The 15,783-nt window shown below is 40.3% G+C and overlaps 1 protein-coding gene and 1 non-coding gene across 33 annotated transcripts in view; one reads left to right on the top strand and one right to left on the bottom strand.

The window, feature by feature from the left end:
- The window catches only part of FREM1 (FRAS1 related extracellular matrix 1), a 168,640-nt gene that overhangs the window by 44,901 nt on the left and 107,956 nt on the right, over positions 1-15,783 (top strand). For all 32 annotated transcript variants that reach the window (XR_012424683.1, XR_012424680.1, XR_012424684.1 and 29 more), the window contains 4 exons: positions 1,126-1,322; positions 6,986-7,309; positions 9,839-9,947; positions 12,618-12,749. Coding sequence is in view for 19 of the 32 variants with exons in the window: in XM_015437148.4 (XP_015292634.3) it covers positions 1,126-1,322; positions 6,986-7,309; positions 9,839-9,947; positions 12,618-12,749 (762 nt within the window). In the remaining 13 variants the exon portion in view is untranslated. The remainder of the gene's footprint in view (positions 1-1,125; positions 1,323-6,985; positions 7,310-9,838; positions 9,948-12,617; positions 12,750-15,783) is intronic.
- Positions 8,064-8,170, bottom strand: LOC123569319 (U6 spliceosomal RNA). Its single transcript, XR_006692946.2, has one exon. It is a non-coding gene; the product is annotated as a U6 spliceosomal RNA (small nuclear RNA).

Here is a 15,783-nt window from a genome sequence, read left to right on the forward strand (position 1 = left end):
AGTGCTTAACACTGTCTGGTTCACAGTAGGTACTCATTAATTGTCAGCTGTTATTAGTAATAGCAACAGTAGTAGTTGGTGCACTGATGGAGTATTATTGGATTATGGGCAAGTCTGAAATAAAGCTAGTGGGTAGAAGTGATAGATGAGATTAGGAAGAGTTGATGGATAACATTCCTTCTGCTATTCACTCAATCAGTCTATTTTGGGCACCTCCCGTTCTCTCTAGAAACCATGAGAAACCAAGAAATATAAGGGATAATCATAGCAATAGTAGTAATACTTTGAATTTGGACAGAATGACAGTTAAAGGCACATTTGTTCTATTTTGTATGTCAGAGAAATGAGACTCAAAAAAAAAAAAAAAGTGGATGTCTGGGCATGGTGGCTCACACCTATAATCCCAGCACTTTGGGAGGCTGAGGTAGGAACACTGCTTGAGGCCAGGGTTTCAAGACCAGCCTGGGCAACCTAGCAAGACCCCATCTCTACAATTTTTTTTTAAAATTTAAAAGTGGCTTATGAGTATTAAATACCAAACAAGAGTGAAAATACAGTTGGTTAGAGATGTGAAGACTGTTGGAGAGACAATTATGGTTTTCAGTGAGAAAGAACATGTTGGTTCAGGTGGTCAAAGAATGTTTAAGGGAAGGCTTAGTAAAAAGACCAGGTGGACTTAGAAGGATATGGAGAAAATGAGTGTGTGATAGCCACATGGGGAGGGGATTTCATTGAGTAGACAGACCAGTGGAGATTGTATGATAGAGACATGGACGCTGATGCTGTAAAGGAAAGACTGGAGCTACACTGTGGAAGGCCTGCAGTGAGTCACTGGTCTATTTGTCAGAGATGTTCAAACCTCAGACAACATATTTTTTTATTTTTTCTCTCGGTTTAACTTTTGGTGGGTGAGAACATGATGAGACTACTGTTCAACCATTTTTCAGTAAAGGAAACTACAAGCTTTCAGAATAATGACAACCCACTCAGTGAATGATTGGAGGGTACACGAGTGTTCTTGAGGTAGTGAGAGGGAATAAGTATTCATGGGACGGAGTACTGGTTTTTAAATTTTACAATTGTTATGTTTAAGTGACTATCTTAATCCAATGCTATACATTCTAGCACTGGGAGCAAAACTGAAGTGTCCAGGTGGAAGTTGTACCCCAGGATTAAAGAAAATAGGAAGTCTCAAAGTGAGCTGTGAGGAGTTCCTGCTGATGGGCCTTCGTTATCAGCATCTGGATCCCCCTTCACCCAACATTGATTATATCTCCATCCAACTGGACCTCACAGATACCAGGAGTAAAATCGTGTACAAGGTAGAGTTTGCGGTTATGTGTGGATGCCTCCAGGATTCACAGTAAGAGAGCCAGTTACACGGGGCTACTCATGCTGGCCCCATGCCAGGGAGAGTTCCTGTGCTTTTGGGGATGAAACTGCCAGTGACTCATTGGAACTGCAGGCTTGTTGGTTCTGCTAGTAAGTGCTTAAAACAGTAGCTTTTGTATAAAATTTCCCTTCTTTGGTTCTCTTCTAGGTCCACCATCACTATGGCAACTTGGGAAGCACTGGGGCCAGTTACGTGCTAACTTTCTTCCTCCTTTACCTCCAATACTCTTCAGCTTGTCATTTGACCTTTTTGTAACACCTTCTCTTTCATGCTTCCTTTTGTCCCTCTTGAAATCAGGGGTTCCACTCTGCAAGGTCACAGCAAACTAGCGGGGAGGAGAATCTCAGTCCCATGTTTATATTTGTCACAGATTGGTCACTCTTCCAGACTTTGGAATGAAGGGCTGGCTCATCAAGGAGACAGGCTCCCAAAGACCTCCTGCATCTTCCAATCTCTTTTAATTATCTTGTCTTTCCTCCTATTGATCCTTATATATTGCAATAATGACAGAAAGTGGATTCCATTTATTCAAAATATTGAACATGCAGTGCTGCTGGTTCATGAACTCTATAATTTGTTTATTGGAGAAACTGGGGAAACTGTGTACCTGCTGAAACAGCTGAGATTTTGTGCTGAGGAAAGATGATCCAAGATGATGTTTGGAAATACTTCTATCTTTCACAATCTGGCTTCTCACTGGGATTTCTCTTAAGGGGCCCAGTCAAATATTGAACATTATTACCCCAAGGAATTGATATGACAAGTAATCATAAAGAAATAATAAAACAAAATCATAGAATTAAGATCTGGAAAAAAACTCTGAGGCAGACTAGTCAAATTGATCAGGTAAATCACTTGGGTAGCTTTTCAAGGATAAATTTCTGAGTCCAACTGATAGTTAAGAGCATGGACACTGGGCCCAGATTGCCTGGGTTCAAACATTCACTTAACTAGCTGTGTGACTTTTGGTCTCATTTTCTTCACCTTAAAGTGGGTTAATAGTACCTATTTCTTAGAGTAACTGAGAGGATTAAATGAGAAAATGCTTATTATGTGCTTGACAGAAAACCTGGCGCATGGTAGCACTATGCATATTGCTGCTTTTAAAAGTCACCTGGTAAAAAGCTCATTAGCCAGGTTTGCAAACCCAGGCTAGGTTTAGCTCAGGCTTCCTTTTTTATAGTGGTGGCTCCGAGCCGTGACATACCTTGTTCAAACAGACCTAAACACTAGGTCTATAGACAACTAGTAGATGCTTTCTGTTTGTTTTAACTCAAAACTCCTTTCATTTTTAAAGATTTCTTATATCCATTGAAAAAATTGAAGCCATTTTTCTTTTTCACCAAATTTTCTCATTTTTTTCTTGCTATATTGAATAGGGCTTTATTTGTTTATATTTTAAAATCTATTTTATTGGAAGTTTATCCCTTTACCTTCCTGCTTTGTTTATCATTAACCTATTCCATAGCTTATTTGGCATGTCATAAAACAGATTCATTTATGAATATAAAAGTAATAGGCTCACTGCAGGGAATATTAAAAAAACGCAGAAAGCAAGATAAGAAGAAAATAAATATAGCTTTATTTCTACTATTTTTACATACACACACACGTGCACGAGTGCATGCCAGAGTTGGTTTTGTTTTATGGAATCACATTTATACTATATGTGAAGTTTTATATCTTGTTCTTTTGTTATTTTTGTGGTTGTACAGTCAATTCTCATCAAGTGACCAAATGACCCTTCATTCATAATTTCTTCTAGATTTTTAAAGGTCTTCTTCCTTACATTTGCCTTTTTAATCTACCTGAAATAAAATTTTATTATATGATGAAATACAAGGAACAGTTTTTTCCAAATAGCCCAAATTTTCAACACTATTCATTGAACAATTAACTTGTTTCCCAATTGATTTTAGATGATCTTCTGTTGTATAGAAGGATATAGCATATACAATTTCAAGGCTAGCTCTTTTATTTCTTAGATTTGCCTACTTATTCTTTGTCAGTCTCATATTATTCTAAACGCAACAGGCCTATAATTATCTTACAAGCAAGTTCTTCCTTATCACTTCTCTTCAAAATTTTCATAGTCATTCTCACCTAGACTTAGTTCCAAATAAGTATAATTAAATCGTTTATGTTAGTTTCAAAAAACAAAAAAAAAAAGCCCCTAAGGATTTTTATCAGTATCCAGTTAGAACTATAAATCATTTGGGGAAAATTAGAATAATGGAACGTTTACCATATTGAATCTTTTCATCCAGAAATGAAGTATCTCACTTCATTTGGACAAAGGTTCTTTTATATATTTCTGTAAAGTTCATAGTTTCCTTCACATAAGTTGAGCATACTTATTAAGTGCAGTCCTAGGCACTTTGTTTTTGTGAACCTATTGTGAATAGAATGTTTTTCTCCCATTATATCTTCTCATTGGTTATTGATGACAAACAGAAAAGCTATTTTTGGAATAATTTTCTTTTATCTGGCTTCTTTCCTGAATTCAATTATTTTAAGAAATTCTCAATTATTTGGGCTTTTAAAGACCATAATTATATCTTTCACTAATGATGATAATTTTGTTCTTTCTTTTTCTGTAATTATTATTCTTATTTTTGCTCTATTCCCCACTGGTTTGAGAAGAACAGTATTAAATGTAATGTTATTTATAAGAATCTTTGTCTTATATGTTTTACTATTATCAACTGCCCACATTGAATTTATCTTTGAAATTATGTGGTCTCTCTGCTTTCTCCATTAATGATCAATTTGTATTACCCTTTTCTTCTCTATGTAATTTTATTTTAAGTGCCTTTCTTGTAAGGTACATATAATTGGACATTTTTATTGAATTTCAGAATATTTGTCTTGAAGAAGGCAATATAAACTTTATATTTGTGGGAGTAACAGATACACTTTTTTCTCTCATGTTTTATGCTTTCTTGCGAATTAAAAAAATTTGTCTTGTGAAATAGATCACGTTTTCTTTGCCTTTATCTTTTATTTATTTGACAATTGCTTATCACACTTTATGTTTTATTTGGATTTAATTCTAAGCTTAAAAATATTCTTAAGCCTATATTTGTAATATATACAGTCAAAAAATGAAGTGAGCTCTCTTGGCTCCTTCCTGTGTATGATGATAATGGATCCAAGTGATCCTTTCTCGTGGCAATTGCTTTGTTTATATAATTTGCAATTTCAGTTCTAGCATATGATTGTTATACTTTATTATAAGCAGTAAGCTCTTTCATCATTTGTATCCACTTTATTAACATGTTTAAAATAACGTACTTATTTAGACTTAACTCTAGACTCAATTGGTCTTAGCATGAAGCACCAGTCCTTCTAAATCACTATTTACCCCGCTTGAGTTTTCTAATTATGCATCTTCAAATAACATTTTTTCCCAGTGACACGTGAAGAGTAGATACTCTAAACCCTGGGACATCTCAGTATATCGTTTACCTGCCTTCATCAACCATGCAGTGGGAAGGGAGGGGGTTGATTGTCTTCTCCTCTGTTCCTCTCTTGCAATTCTCTCTTCTCTGCGCATTGCTGGTTAGTTTCTTAATTTTCAGGCTGGTGGCAGGGGTGGTTTCGGGGAATGGGAGAGAGGGATCTTATTTGATCAGGCACTGATGACATATGATTTCATGCTGTCAGAGCCTGGTAGATGTCTCAAGCTGCATCTTTGTCTTAGGGACAAATTCATGGTTTCTCTGGAGAGCCCCATTGGTCTATCACTCATCGCTCTCTTAAGAGGATGTATTTCTAGCCTGAGTGATCACTTGCGATTTCTCCTGCAGCTCCTAGAATTTGATTCTATCTCCAGCATTTTCTTACTGGATTTTTGTCGTCTCAAGAGTACTCTCTGAAGTTTATGGTCCAGGAGACCTCAGACCAGCCCTCTGCCCACTTGGCCCATATCTGGGAACATTTACATGTCCCTTGCTGCCACAAACAAGAACAAACTGATTCTGGCGCAGCCATCATTATTTTTCTGCTTCCAGCCACTTAACTTCCTCAGATATGAGCCCTGTATCAGCTGTCTGTGTGTGTTTCAACTGCAAGAAACACATTTTAAGGGACAGGAGATATGGCATTGCTCTGCTTTTCCTGCTGCATGCCAACATGTGGTGTTAAAGGTCAGGAAAGTGACTGAACACAACACAGCAAAGCACTCCTGTCTCCTAATCAATCTTTTTCTTACCTTTCTCAGTCTTTTTATATTCTTATATGAGCACGAAAGTTCTGGAGTCTGGAACTAGTTCCAGACAACTTGCTGTGTAAATTCTGCATATTTTACTACCTGTCTTACATTCAGTTGCAAATCTAATATCTTTTATTGGAATTTTAGCATTCTGTTGTACACAGATTACAACTCCTAGCCCAATGGCCAGTGTTTAGCAGTATGGGACTAATGCTGAGAGCCTGGTTCTCTCAGCAATGGGATAGATCAAATCCTATGAGAACTAGCATCTACTGCTATGAGGGTTCTTTTCTTTACAAAGTCTTACTCTCTTGCTCAGGCTGAAGTGCTGTGGCATGATCAGAGCTCTCCATAACTTCAGTCTCCTGGGCTTAAGTGATCTTCTTGCTTCAGCCAATTGAGTAATTGACTATAGGTGTGCACCACCATGCCTGATTAATTTTATTATTTTTACTTTTTTTGTAGAGATAGAGTCTTGCTCTGTTGCCCAGGCTGGTCTCAAACTCCTGGCATCAAGCAATCCTCCTGCCTCGGCCTCCCAGAATGCTGGGATTGCAGGCATGAGCTACCACACCTCGCCCTGTGAGGATTCTTTCTGCCCATAGCACTTGTTGAGATCTTAGATCTTGTGGCACAGTTTCATGGTTTCTTTGGAGGGTCTCTTGCTCATAGTGCTCTTATTTTGGAGGATGCATGCCTAGCCTCAGTGCTCACTTGCAATCCCCAATGCCCAACCCTTGCTTGGAGATCCAGGGTCTTAACTAACCAGACAACCAAGCAAGTATTCTTCATTTGCATGAGAACCAAATCATAAAGACATATTTCCTTCATCGTTCTCCTGCCCCCTTTAAAACTACATGACAGGAGGTGAGGAAGGTGGCTGCAGAAGGTTGTTGATGGGTGCCAGACTGCTAAGTGCCTACTTTGGCTATTTTGTTTGTCCTCACTTGATACTTGGGAGTCTAGTATTAATATTTTCATTTACAGCTGGAAAGAAAATGAGAATGAAGAGTTAAGTAACTTGTCTAAAGTCACACAAATTAAAAGTGTTGGCGATAGAATGATAAACACGGTTCCTTCTGATGCCAAAGTAGGTGCTCCGTTCTTCACCTGGCTGCATGTAAGAAGAGTCACCAGGGAGCTCGAGAAATACTGGTTTTCTGGTCCCCTTTTTGGAACAATTAAACAAGAACCTCTGGAGACGGATCCTAGGTACCAGCGTGTGTTTAAATCTCCCCAGGTGATTCTAGTATGCAGCCAGCTTCAGGTCACCGCTAGATGCTAGGCTGTGGCTGTATTAAATATTAGGCTATTAGCCCTGTATTATATCACCTCAATCATATTATTTCCTCCTTTATATTTTCTCTGTCCTTCAAAAGTCAGAGAGTGCGTGGCTGCCTGTCTATATCCGAGCTGGAATTCCGAATCAGATTCCAAAGGCTGCATTCATGGCCATGTTTATTCTGGAAGTGGATCAGTTCATCCTGACTTCCTTGACTACATCAGTTCTGGACTGTGAAGAAGATGAGACCGCTAAACACTTGCTGGTGTTCAACATTACTAAAGCCCCGCTCCAGGGCTATGTGACTCACCTGTTGGATCACACCGGACCAATCTCCTCATTCACCTGGAAAGATCTCAGTGACATGCAGATCGCCTATCAGCCACCAAACTGCAGTCATTCTGAGAGGAGACATGATGAGGTAAGAAGGAGAGACAAAGCTTCCAGCCTAGAGAAGTCACAGGGTTATTTAAGAACCCCCTACCCTAAACCCTCAGGTTCCTTTGTACCTTCATTGCCTCAGAAAAGAATCAATCACTGTAAATCATGGTGCAAGCTAACTGCCCAGAGGAGCCAGGCAGGCGGGGTCAATGAGCAAACCCCACTGAGGGGCACTGTGGCAAACTGAAGAAAGAGCCAGCCCCTCAGGAAGCAGCTGCCACTCAGCTCGCGCCCACCGCTGCCCTGCAAGGATACAAGTGTGCCCACTGTTGCTGTAGCACTCATGCCAAGAGAAATTGGAGAATGATACTTTTTGATAAAATGCTTAAATTCTTGAATATAGAAAACAATTAAAAATTGTAGTGAAACGTATTGTGTTAGCTACCAAATATTTCTGAGGGCCGCATTTGACCCAGGGCTCACCAGCTTGAGAATTGCAGCAGCCTTTGCCAGCCTCCCTGAATCACAGAGACCACTGAAGTTAGAGATGACTTTTGTATACAATTCTTTTATTTTTAACAAAAATTTTTTTTGATGTGTTTCTTTTATTTTAAGTTCTGGGGTACATGTGCAGAATTGCAGGTGTGTTACATAGGTAAACATGTCCATGGTGGTTTGGTGTACCTATCAACCCATCACCAACGTAGTAAGCCCTGCATGCATTAGCTATTTTTTCTAATGTTCTCTCTCTTTCCACCCCTGACCCCGACAGGCCCTAGTGTGTGTTGTTCTCCCCAAATATGGAACATTTCACGAATTTGTGTGTCATCCTTGTGCAGGGGCTATGCTAATCTTCTCTGTATCATTCCAATTTTAGTATATGTGCTGCCAAGGCGAGCACACAATTCTTTTATTAATAAATTCTTTTATTTTTTTTTGTGAGAGCTTTTTATGGGAATCCTTAATTTTAATTAATAACACAGACTCAGGATAGGGCATTCCATAGTCTTATTTGATAACTAATTTCACAATGAAACACTGTCCATCAGGAAGGTCCTACTTCTATCTAAATTCCTTTTGCTGCAGGTTCAACTTCTTTCCTCTGGTTTTGTAGTTAGTGGGAGGGAAGGACAACTGGTTAAAGTCTTCCACATAATAATGCATCACATGCTTAAAGACCTCCCAGCAACTTGATTCAAACAGGATGGAAATTTTAAACGTGCAGATGGATACAGACTTGAGTTCAGGTTCATTAAGGAAAATGAGTATCCCTGGGGTTATCTCTATTGTAATTTAGGCATTTTCAGCATGTAGCCTCAAGGGGAGACAAAGGACTTCAGGCTATAAATGCTATGCTTTGCCTTCTGCTTTTATTTCCCCCTCTCATCAGAGTCTGTGGCCCCCACATGCCTTCCCTGTTAGGTTGCAATTTCTCATTGCACATTCAGTCTTACTTCGAGCTCACAAGTAGAGCACTACTTTTCTGGCTGCTTCATGTGTGTAGTTTCTGGCATTGTATAATGTACTCTTAAAGCAGAGCCTGTGTGAATGTGTGATTATTTTCGTTAGACGGTAACTCACAATTTTTTCAGTGGAGATCACACAGTTTTCAGGTTGTGTGGACTGGAAGCCCTGGGCCAGGGGCCTAACCAAGTGGATATTTACATTTTACCCCTCCAAAGAAAGACACATCTTGCCCATGTAGTTTCATGTTCCGTCTATTGCTCTGGCAGCCTTGAATCAGTTTCTTTTGTCATTCAGTGTTTGCTGATATAGTGCTGTTTGATTATTTCTCTTATCCTCTCCCATGGACCACATGTTCTTCAAAAGTAGGGAGTATGCCTTGCATTTCTGTGTTATACCTTATTCTTCTCTGTCAACATCTGGTGAATACATACACAGAACATAATAAGGACCAAAACTTGTCACGTAGCCCCTACTTATTAGTTATGAATTTCATGAAAGCATATAAAGTTGAGATATTTAAAAATATGTCTAGTGAAATAGATGTCTCTAGATCAGGGTTTCTTGATAGTGGCAGTATGACAATTGCCGTTTTGTATCAGATAATTCTTTGTTTGGGAGGTTGTCCTGTGTACAGTAGGATGTTAGTATCCCGGCCTCTACCCACGCGATGACAATAGCATTCTCCCACACACCCACTTCTGAAACCAAAAATGCCTCCAGACATTCCCAAAAGTCCTCTAGGGGGACAGCATCACCCCTAGTTGAAAACCACTTCTCTAGATCCTCCACCTTTGAGAGAGATTTAAGTGACTGAAAGTGGGAAGGAGTTGGTCTCCTGAGCAAGTGCAGAGACACGTCTCCAGCATATTACCATTTTTAGATTAATAACTTCTTTTATGTAGTAGAAAATTTTAAAATACTGTTAAAGTAAGGAGCAAGATCTAGAACCTGAAAAAGTCAAATCAGGTTGTCTAAAATGAGATGTGGGAACCGCAGAAACTGAATCCCCATTTGCCTCTGTGTGTGGCTGTACCCCAGAATTAATGCTATTTTACCCTCTAATGCTTCAGTGTGTGGTTCATTTGCCTCTGTTTGTTTATAGGTAGAATTGGAGGTATACGACTTCTTCTTTGAAAGGAGTGCACCTATGACAGTCCACATCTCCATCAGAGCAGCAGACACAAATGCCCCCCGTGTATCCTGGAATACAGGTAAAGCTCAATATGAGGCATAAAACAACATAGCCCTGAAGGGAATACAAGAAAGATGGGTCAGGAAAGAAAGGTAATTTTATTCCTGTGTCATACATGAGGCAACTGAAACCCAGACAGATGAAGGGCATCAGATTGTAGCTTTTGTTGTTGTTTTTTTATTCCTCCTGGCAGCGTGAGAAATTTAAATCCAGGATTTCTGTGTCCTGTGGCCAAGTTCTTTCTTCTGCTGGAGGTAAGACAAAGGGACACTTTTCAACTGAATAAAGCAAAAAAGTGACTATTTGTGATATTGAGCTGTAGTGGGACTGAAATCTCCAACTCAGATTGTTACAAGGGACTGGAGAAAGATTTAGCTTTTATAATCCATATTTTTATGTTGGGCTACGTGGAAACTGAAAAACATAAATAAGAACTTTAACTGCTTTAAAATATGGCTTTCTATGCCATATTTAATTCTGAGTGGACTTATGTGATGTATATATGTTGATCAGATGTAAATGTGGAATGTAAATGGAGATCTTTTCCTTTCTCACTGATCGCATCAATACCATTTGAAACATACTTAAAAGCAGTGATGGTAGACTGTATTAAGGGAAAAATGTCTGTGTCTGATTTAAATCCTCAGGTGGCAGCTTAAACAAGCTGCCTTGTGCGTGTACACATACGTACGTGTTTGTATGTATGTGAGTTTCAGTAGAGATAGAGAACATCAGGTGAGCAGCCTTGATTTATAATTCTGGCTCTATATCCTATTCGACATCTGTCAGAGGGGTAATGAGAGAAAAGATGGAATCAGTAACCTAAAGTTTAGGAATAGTCACATGTTGCATGGACTCCTGCTTGAGTGTAGAGATGGAATTGTCTGTACGTGTGTATGTGATCCGTGACACCCAGGTTTCTTCAATGTCATTTTGGCTGCTTTGAACATCAGAATCCTTTTTAAAATAAGCGTTTGCTTATTAGGAACTTGATCTGTGCCATTGTTGAAATTTGGAGAATATATTACATTTAAAATTATTTATTATTTCACCACGAAGATATAACCAATGTTGATATTTTGTTGTATGTATTTCTAGGCTTCTCGATTGTTCCTCTGCTCTGCTCCGTGATGCCTTGTCCTGTGCACTCCTGGCTTCCAAACCCTTATTGTATTGCCAGTCACAGAGATTCTTCTTATGCACCCCTCCTCCCTCCCTCCCTCCCTCCCTCCCTCCCTCCCTCCCTCCCTCCCTCCCTTCCTTCCTTCCTTCCTTCCTTCCTTCCTTCCTTCCTTCCTTCCTTCCTTCCTTCCTTCCTTCCTTCCTTCCTTCCTTCCTTCCTTCCTTCCTTCCTTCCTTTTCTCTCTCCCTCTCCTTTATATATGTATTAGCCCAATTTCCCTAGAAAACAGACCCCGAGGCAGACCAGATGTACTAACCCTATACTGAAAGCAAGAGTAAGGGGAGAAGCAAATAAAAAGGTGGCATAGCTGAGCTGGTCACAGCTTTACAATAAGATAAAGCAGATTGCTCTGTAGTGTTGATGTCTCCAGGGAGAAGATGCAACCACTGTCTGGGAAGAGTTGGAAGTGGGGTGGGGAAAAGGTCAACAATCTATTAATGGTCAGTTCTTTCCCATTTCCTGTCTTTAATGGGTTAAAGTTTACTTCAGTGGCTGTTAACTCCCCACATGCCCAGAGGGTGTTATCTGGCCCTTCTTAGCAGCCATAGAACGTATTCCCTGCGTCCCCTGGTGCAGGGCCTGATAAGCCACAAGGTTGGTCCTGCCGCCACCAGAGGGCAGTGGAGGTAGCCGGCTGCATCAGAAGATGAGGCAGTGGTGGCAGGAGGGCTTTACAATTTTGGAAACTGGGAATCCTCATGGGGCGGCTGCAGCTAGAGAACAGTCAGTTGGTCGAGGCCAGAGTGGTGGGTGAAGCTGGCAGATGTAAGAGAAGCATAAGATAGGTCCAGCAGCATGCTACCTTGCAATTCGACCAGCTTGCTCTGCTCCCTTTCAGGATTTTCTGTAATCTGTTGTAATATTGGAGTCAATAGTACTAAAAATAAAAATAGTACTAAAAATAAAAGCTACATTCCAGTTTCTTGAAAAGCTTTTAAAGATGCAATATTCACATGGTTTCATGAGTGGAAATTCATTCATCTTTTCTTAAGCAGGCACGTTGGCATGTCACAGAACTTGCCAGTACCCTTATCTTATCTTTTTTTTTTTTTTTTAATTTAAGTTCTGGGATACATGTGCTGAACGTGCAGGTTTGTTACCTAGGTGCACATGTGCCATGGTGGTTTGCTACATCTATCAACCTGTCATCTAGGTTTTAAGCTCCACATGCATTAGGTATTTATCCTAATGCTCTCTCTCCCTCCTCCATACCCCCATACTCCCCTTTCCCCCATACCCCAGAACAGGTCCCAGTGTGTGATGTTCCCCTCCCTGTGTCCAAGTGTTCTCATTGTTCAGCTCCCACTTATGAGTGAGAACATGTGGTGTTTGGTTTACTGTTCCCGTGTTAGTTTGCTGAGGACAATGGTTTCCAGCTTCATCCATGTCCCCCGCAAAGGGCATGAACTCACTATTTTTTACGCTGCATAGTATTCCATGGTCCAATGTGCACATTTTCTTTATCCAGTCTATCAGGCCAAAACCCTTTTCTCCTTTCTTTCACAGGTCTGAATCTCCTTGAGGGGCAGTCGCGAGCCATCACTTGGGAACAGTTTCAGGTTGTCGACAATGACGACATTGGTGCTGTCCGGCTAGTCACTGTTGGTGGCCTGCAGCATGGATGGCTGACTTTAAGAGGTGAATGATCCAACTTGGTAACCTAGCAAAGAATCCAAAAGTATTTTCTTCAGAAGTACACGTATTTAACAGATATGTGTAGCATCTCTTGGGCCCCATTTCTCAATGAAATTGTCAAATGCAGAAAATCTGGAGATCTTGAAACCATTGACTTTTGTGTTCAAGTGCTCAGATCAATGTCTAACCATTTATGAACAGTACCTTGTGCGTGGCTCATTGTTTAAACCTCAGTTTTGCTTTCTGGATGCCATGCAGGACTCCTTCTAAGTATACTCCTTAACTAGTTATTTTTTTCCCAGTTGGAGGACAAAATGTTTTTTCTTTCTCTGCTTCAAACAAGTATATTGAAAAATTAGGCCAAGTGCAGCGGCTCATGCCTGTAATCCCACATTTTGGGAGACTGAGGCGAGTGGATCATCTGAGGTCAGGAGTTCGAGATCAGCCTGACCAATATGGTAAAACCCCGTCTCTACTAAAAATACAAAAATTGGCCGGGCATGGTGGTAGGCGTCTGTAGTCCCAGCTACTTGGGAGGCTGAGACAGGAGAATTGCTTGAACCTGGGCAGCAGAGGTTGCAGTGAGCCAAGATCACGCCGCTGCACTCCAGCCCGGGTGACAAGGCAAGATTCCATCTCAAGAAAAAAAAAAGAAAGAAAAGAAAAATTAATGCTTAATGAATACTTCAGTAATAATGATGTTATGTTATTAGTAGTAGTTGTCACGGTTTAAAAGAAATAAATTTATAATTCTATGGGATGATAGTTAACAAGGTAATAATCCTAATAAAAGTAATATTTACACTTTATGATAAAATAAGTCATTCCTTATAATGAGCTCAGAGGATTTAATTCAGTTATCTTCTTAGTTTCCCTAACTGTAAAGCAGAAAGATAACTCTCAGGGAAAGTGATCAGGGAATTCTGGAATCAAAAACAAAATAATAAATGTGTGATAAATCCTACTACTTAATCCCAGGACAGTGGGAGGCCAGTTTAAATCTGGGTATACCAGTCAGGTTGGGTGTTCAGTTGTACGTAAGAGAAATCCAAGTGTAGTGGCTTGAAAATTAGTTATTTTCTTCATGTCTTTGAGGCTGGAGGACACAGAAGGAACAATGAAAGAAGTTATGGCATCTAAGTTTGCTCTATTTAACAAGTTTTCCTAGGAGCACAATACAACAATTTCCACTTAGATTTCTTTATCAAACTATGTCACATACAACTCCTCAGTGCAAGCTAGTCGAGAAGTCTGAGTATTTTTAAATGACTGTATTGCTATGCCAAATACAACTAGGATTCTGGTAGTGAGGAAGAAGCATAAAGTGGCTCTTGGGCAAGAAAGTGTTAAATAGTTTATTCCTCTAAGGTCTTTAACACAGCCACATGGTGTGAAGAGAGTACTGGGGTGCACCTGCCATTAAGAATTGTAAGTCTCTGGCTGGGCACAGTGGCTCATGGCTGTAATCCCAGCATTTCAGGAGGCTGAGACGGGCAGATCACTTGAGCTCAGGAGTTCGAGACCAGCCTGGCCAACATGGTGAAACCCCATCTCTACTAAAAACACAAAAATAGCCCGGTGTGGTGGTGTGTGCCTGAGTCCCAGCTACTCTGGAGGCTGAGGCAAGAGAATCGTTTGAACCCAGGAAGTGGAGGTTGCAATGAGCCGAGATCGCGCCACTGCACTCCAACCTGGGAGACAGAGGGAGACTCTGTCTCAAAAACAAAACAAAACAAAACCAAACAAAAAAACAAAAAGAATTGTAAGTCTCTGAAGAAAAGAAAGCAATGTTTATTAATACTATACAGATGAAATGAAGAGTGGGAGAACATAATGCATTGATGGTCTGGGTTCAGAGGAGATAGAAAATAGTATAACCATTTATTAAGCATTTACTTTGTGACAGATACTGTGCAAAGCATTCTGTATGCTTTATCTTGTTTATCTCATATCAACTTTATGGTATTAGATACTATTATTATTCCCATTTTACAAATGGGTAACCTGAGACTTAGAACAACTGACTTATCTAAGGTAACACACCTAGAAAATGACAGAACTGGGATTTGAACCCAATCTGTTAGATATCAGAGCTCTAGCTCTTGGTCTTTGAGCCAGTAATTTTCAAATAGGCTTGATAACACTGGTTGTTGCCTCCCTCCCACCCACCCCTGAATTTCTGATTCAGCAGGTCTAGGGTAAGTCCTGAGAATTTACATTTCTAAAACTTTCTAGATGGTACTGAGGCTGCTGGTTTGAGACCACTCCTCTAAGAACTGCTGCCATGTAGGATGGTAGCAATTAGCTGAAGAATAACCAACATTTATTGTAGGCTTACTGTTGCTTAAGTTCTCTCATTCTTGCTGTGGATTATGAGGTAAGTATTTGTATTAGTAAGGGTTCGCTAGAGAAATTAAGCCAACAGAATGTCTATCTATGTATCTATGTATCTATCTATCTACCTACCTGCCTACCTACCTAGCTATCTATGAGGTGATTTATTATGGGAATTGGCTTATGTAATTGTGGAGGCTGAGAGGTTCCATGTTAGGCCATTGGAGAACCAGGAAAGCCCATGAAGTCGTGGGTATTAGTCTGAAGGCCCGAGAACCAGGGAAGCTGATGGTGTAACTCCCAGTCCAAAGCCAAAGGCTTGAGAAGCTGGGCAAGGGGAGTGGAGAGGGGTGAGTGTGGTAGGGAAGGTGAAGGGTGGAGGGACAAATGGGGGTGTTAGAGGGTGGCTGGTTTATGTTCCAGAGTTCAAAGGCCCAAGAGCCAAGAGCTCCAGTGTCAGAGGGAAGAAGATGGAAGGAAGTCTCAGCTCCAGAAGAAAGAGAGCATTCCCCTTTCCTCTTCCTTTTTGTTCTACTTAGTCCCTCAATGGATTGGGTGATGCCTGTCCACAGTGATGAGCCTGATCTTTTCTCAGTCTACTGATTCGAATGCTGATCACTTCAAGAAACACCCTCTTCACAGAACCACCCAGCAGTAATATTTTACCAGTTGTCTGGGCATTCCTTAGCCCAGTCAAGTTGAT

Source organism: Macaca fascicularis, chromosome 15, assembly GCF_037993035.2.
Source record: "Macaca fascicularis isolate 582-1 chromosome 15, T2T-MFA8v1.1".
NCBI lineage: Eukaryota > Metazoa > Chordata > Mammalia > Primates > Cercopithecidae > Macaca > Macaca fascicularis.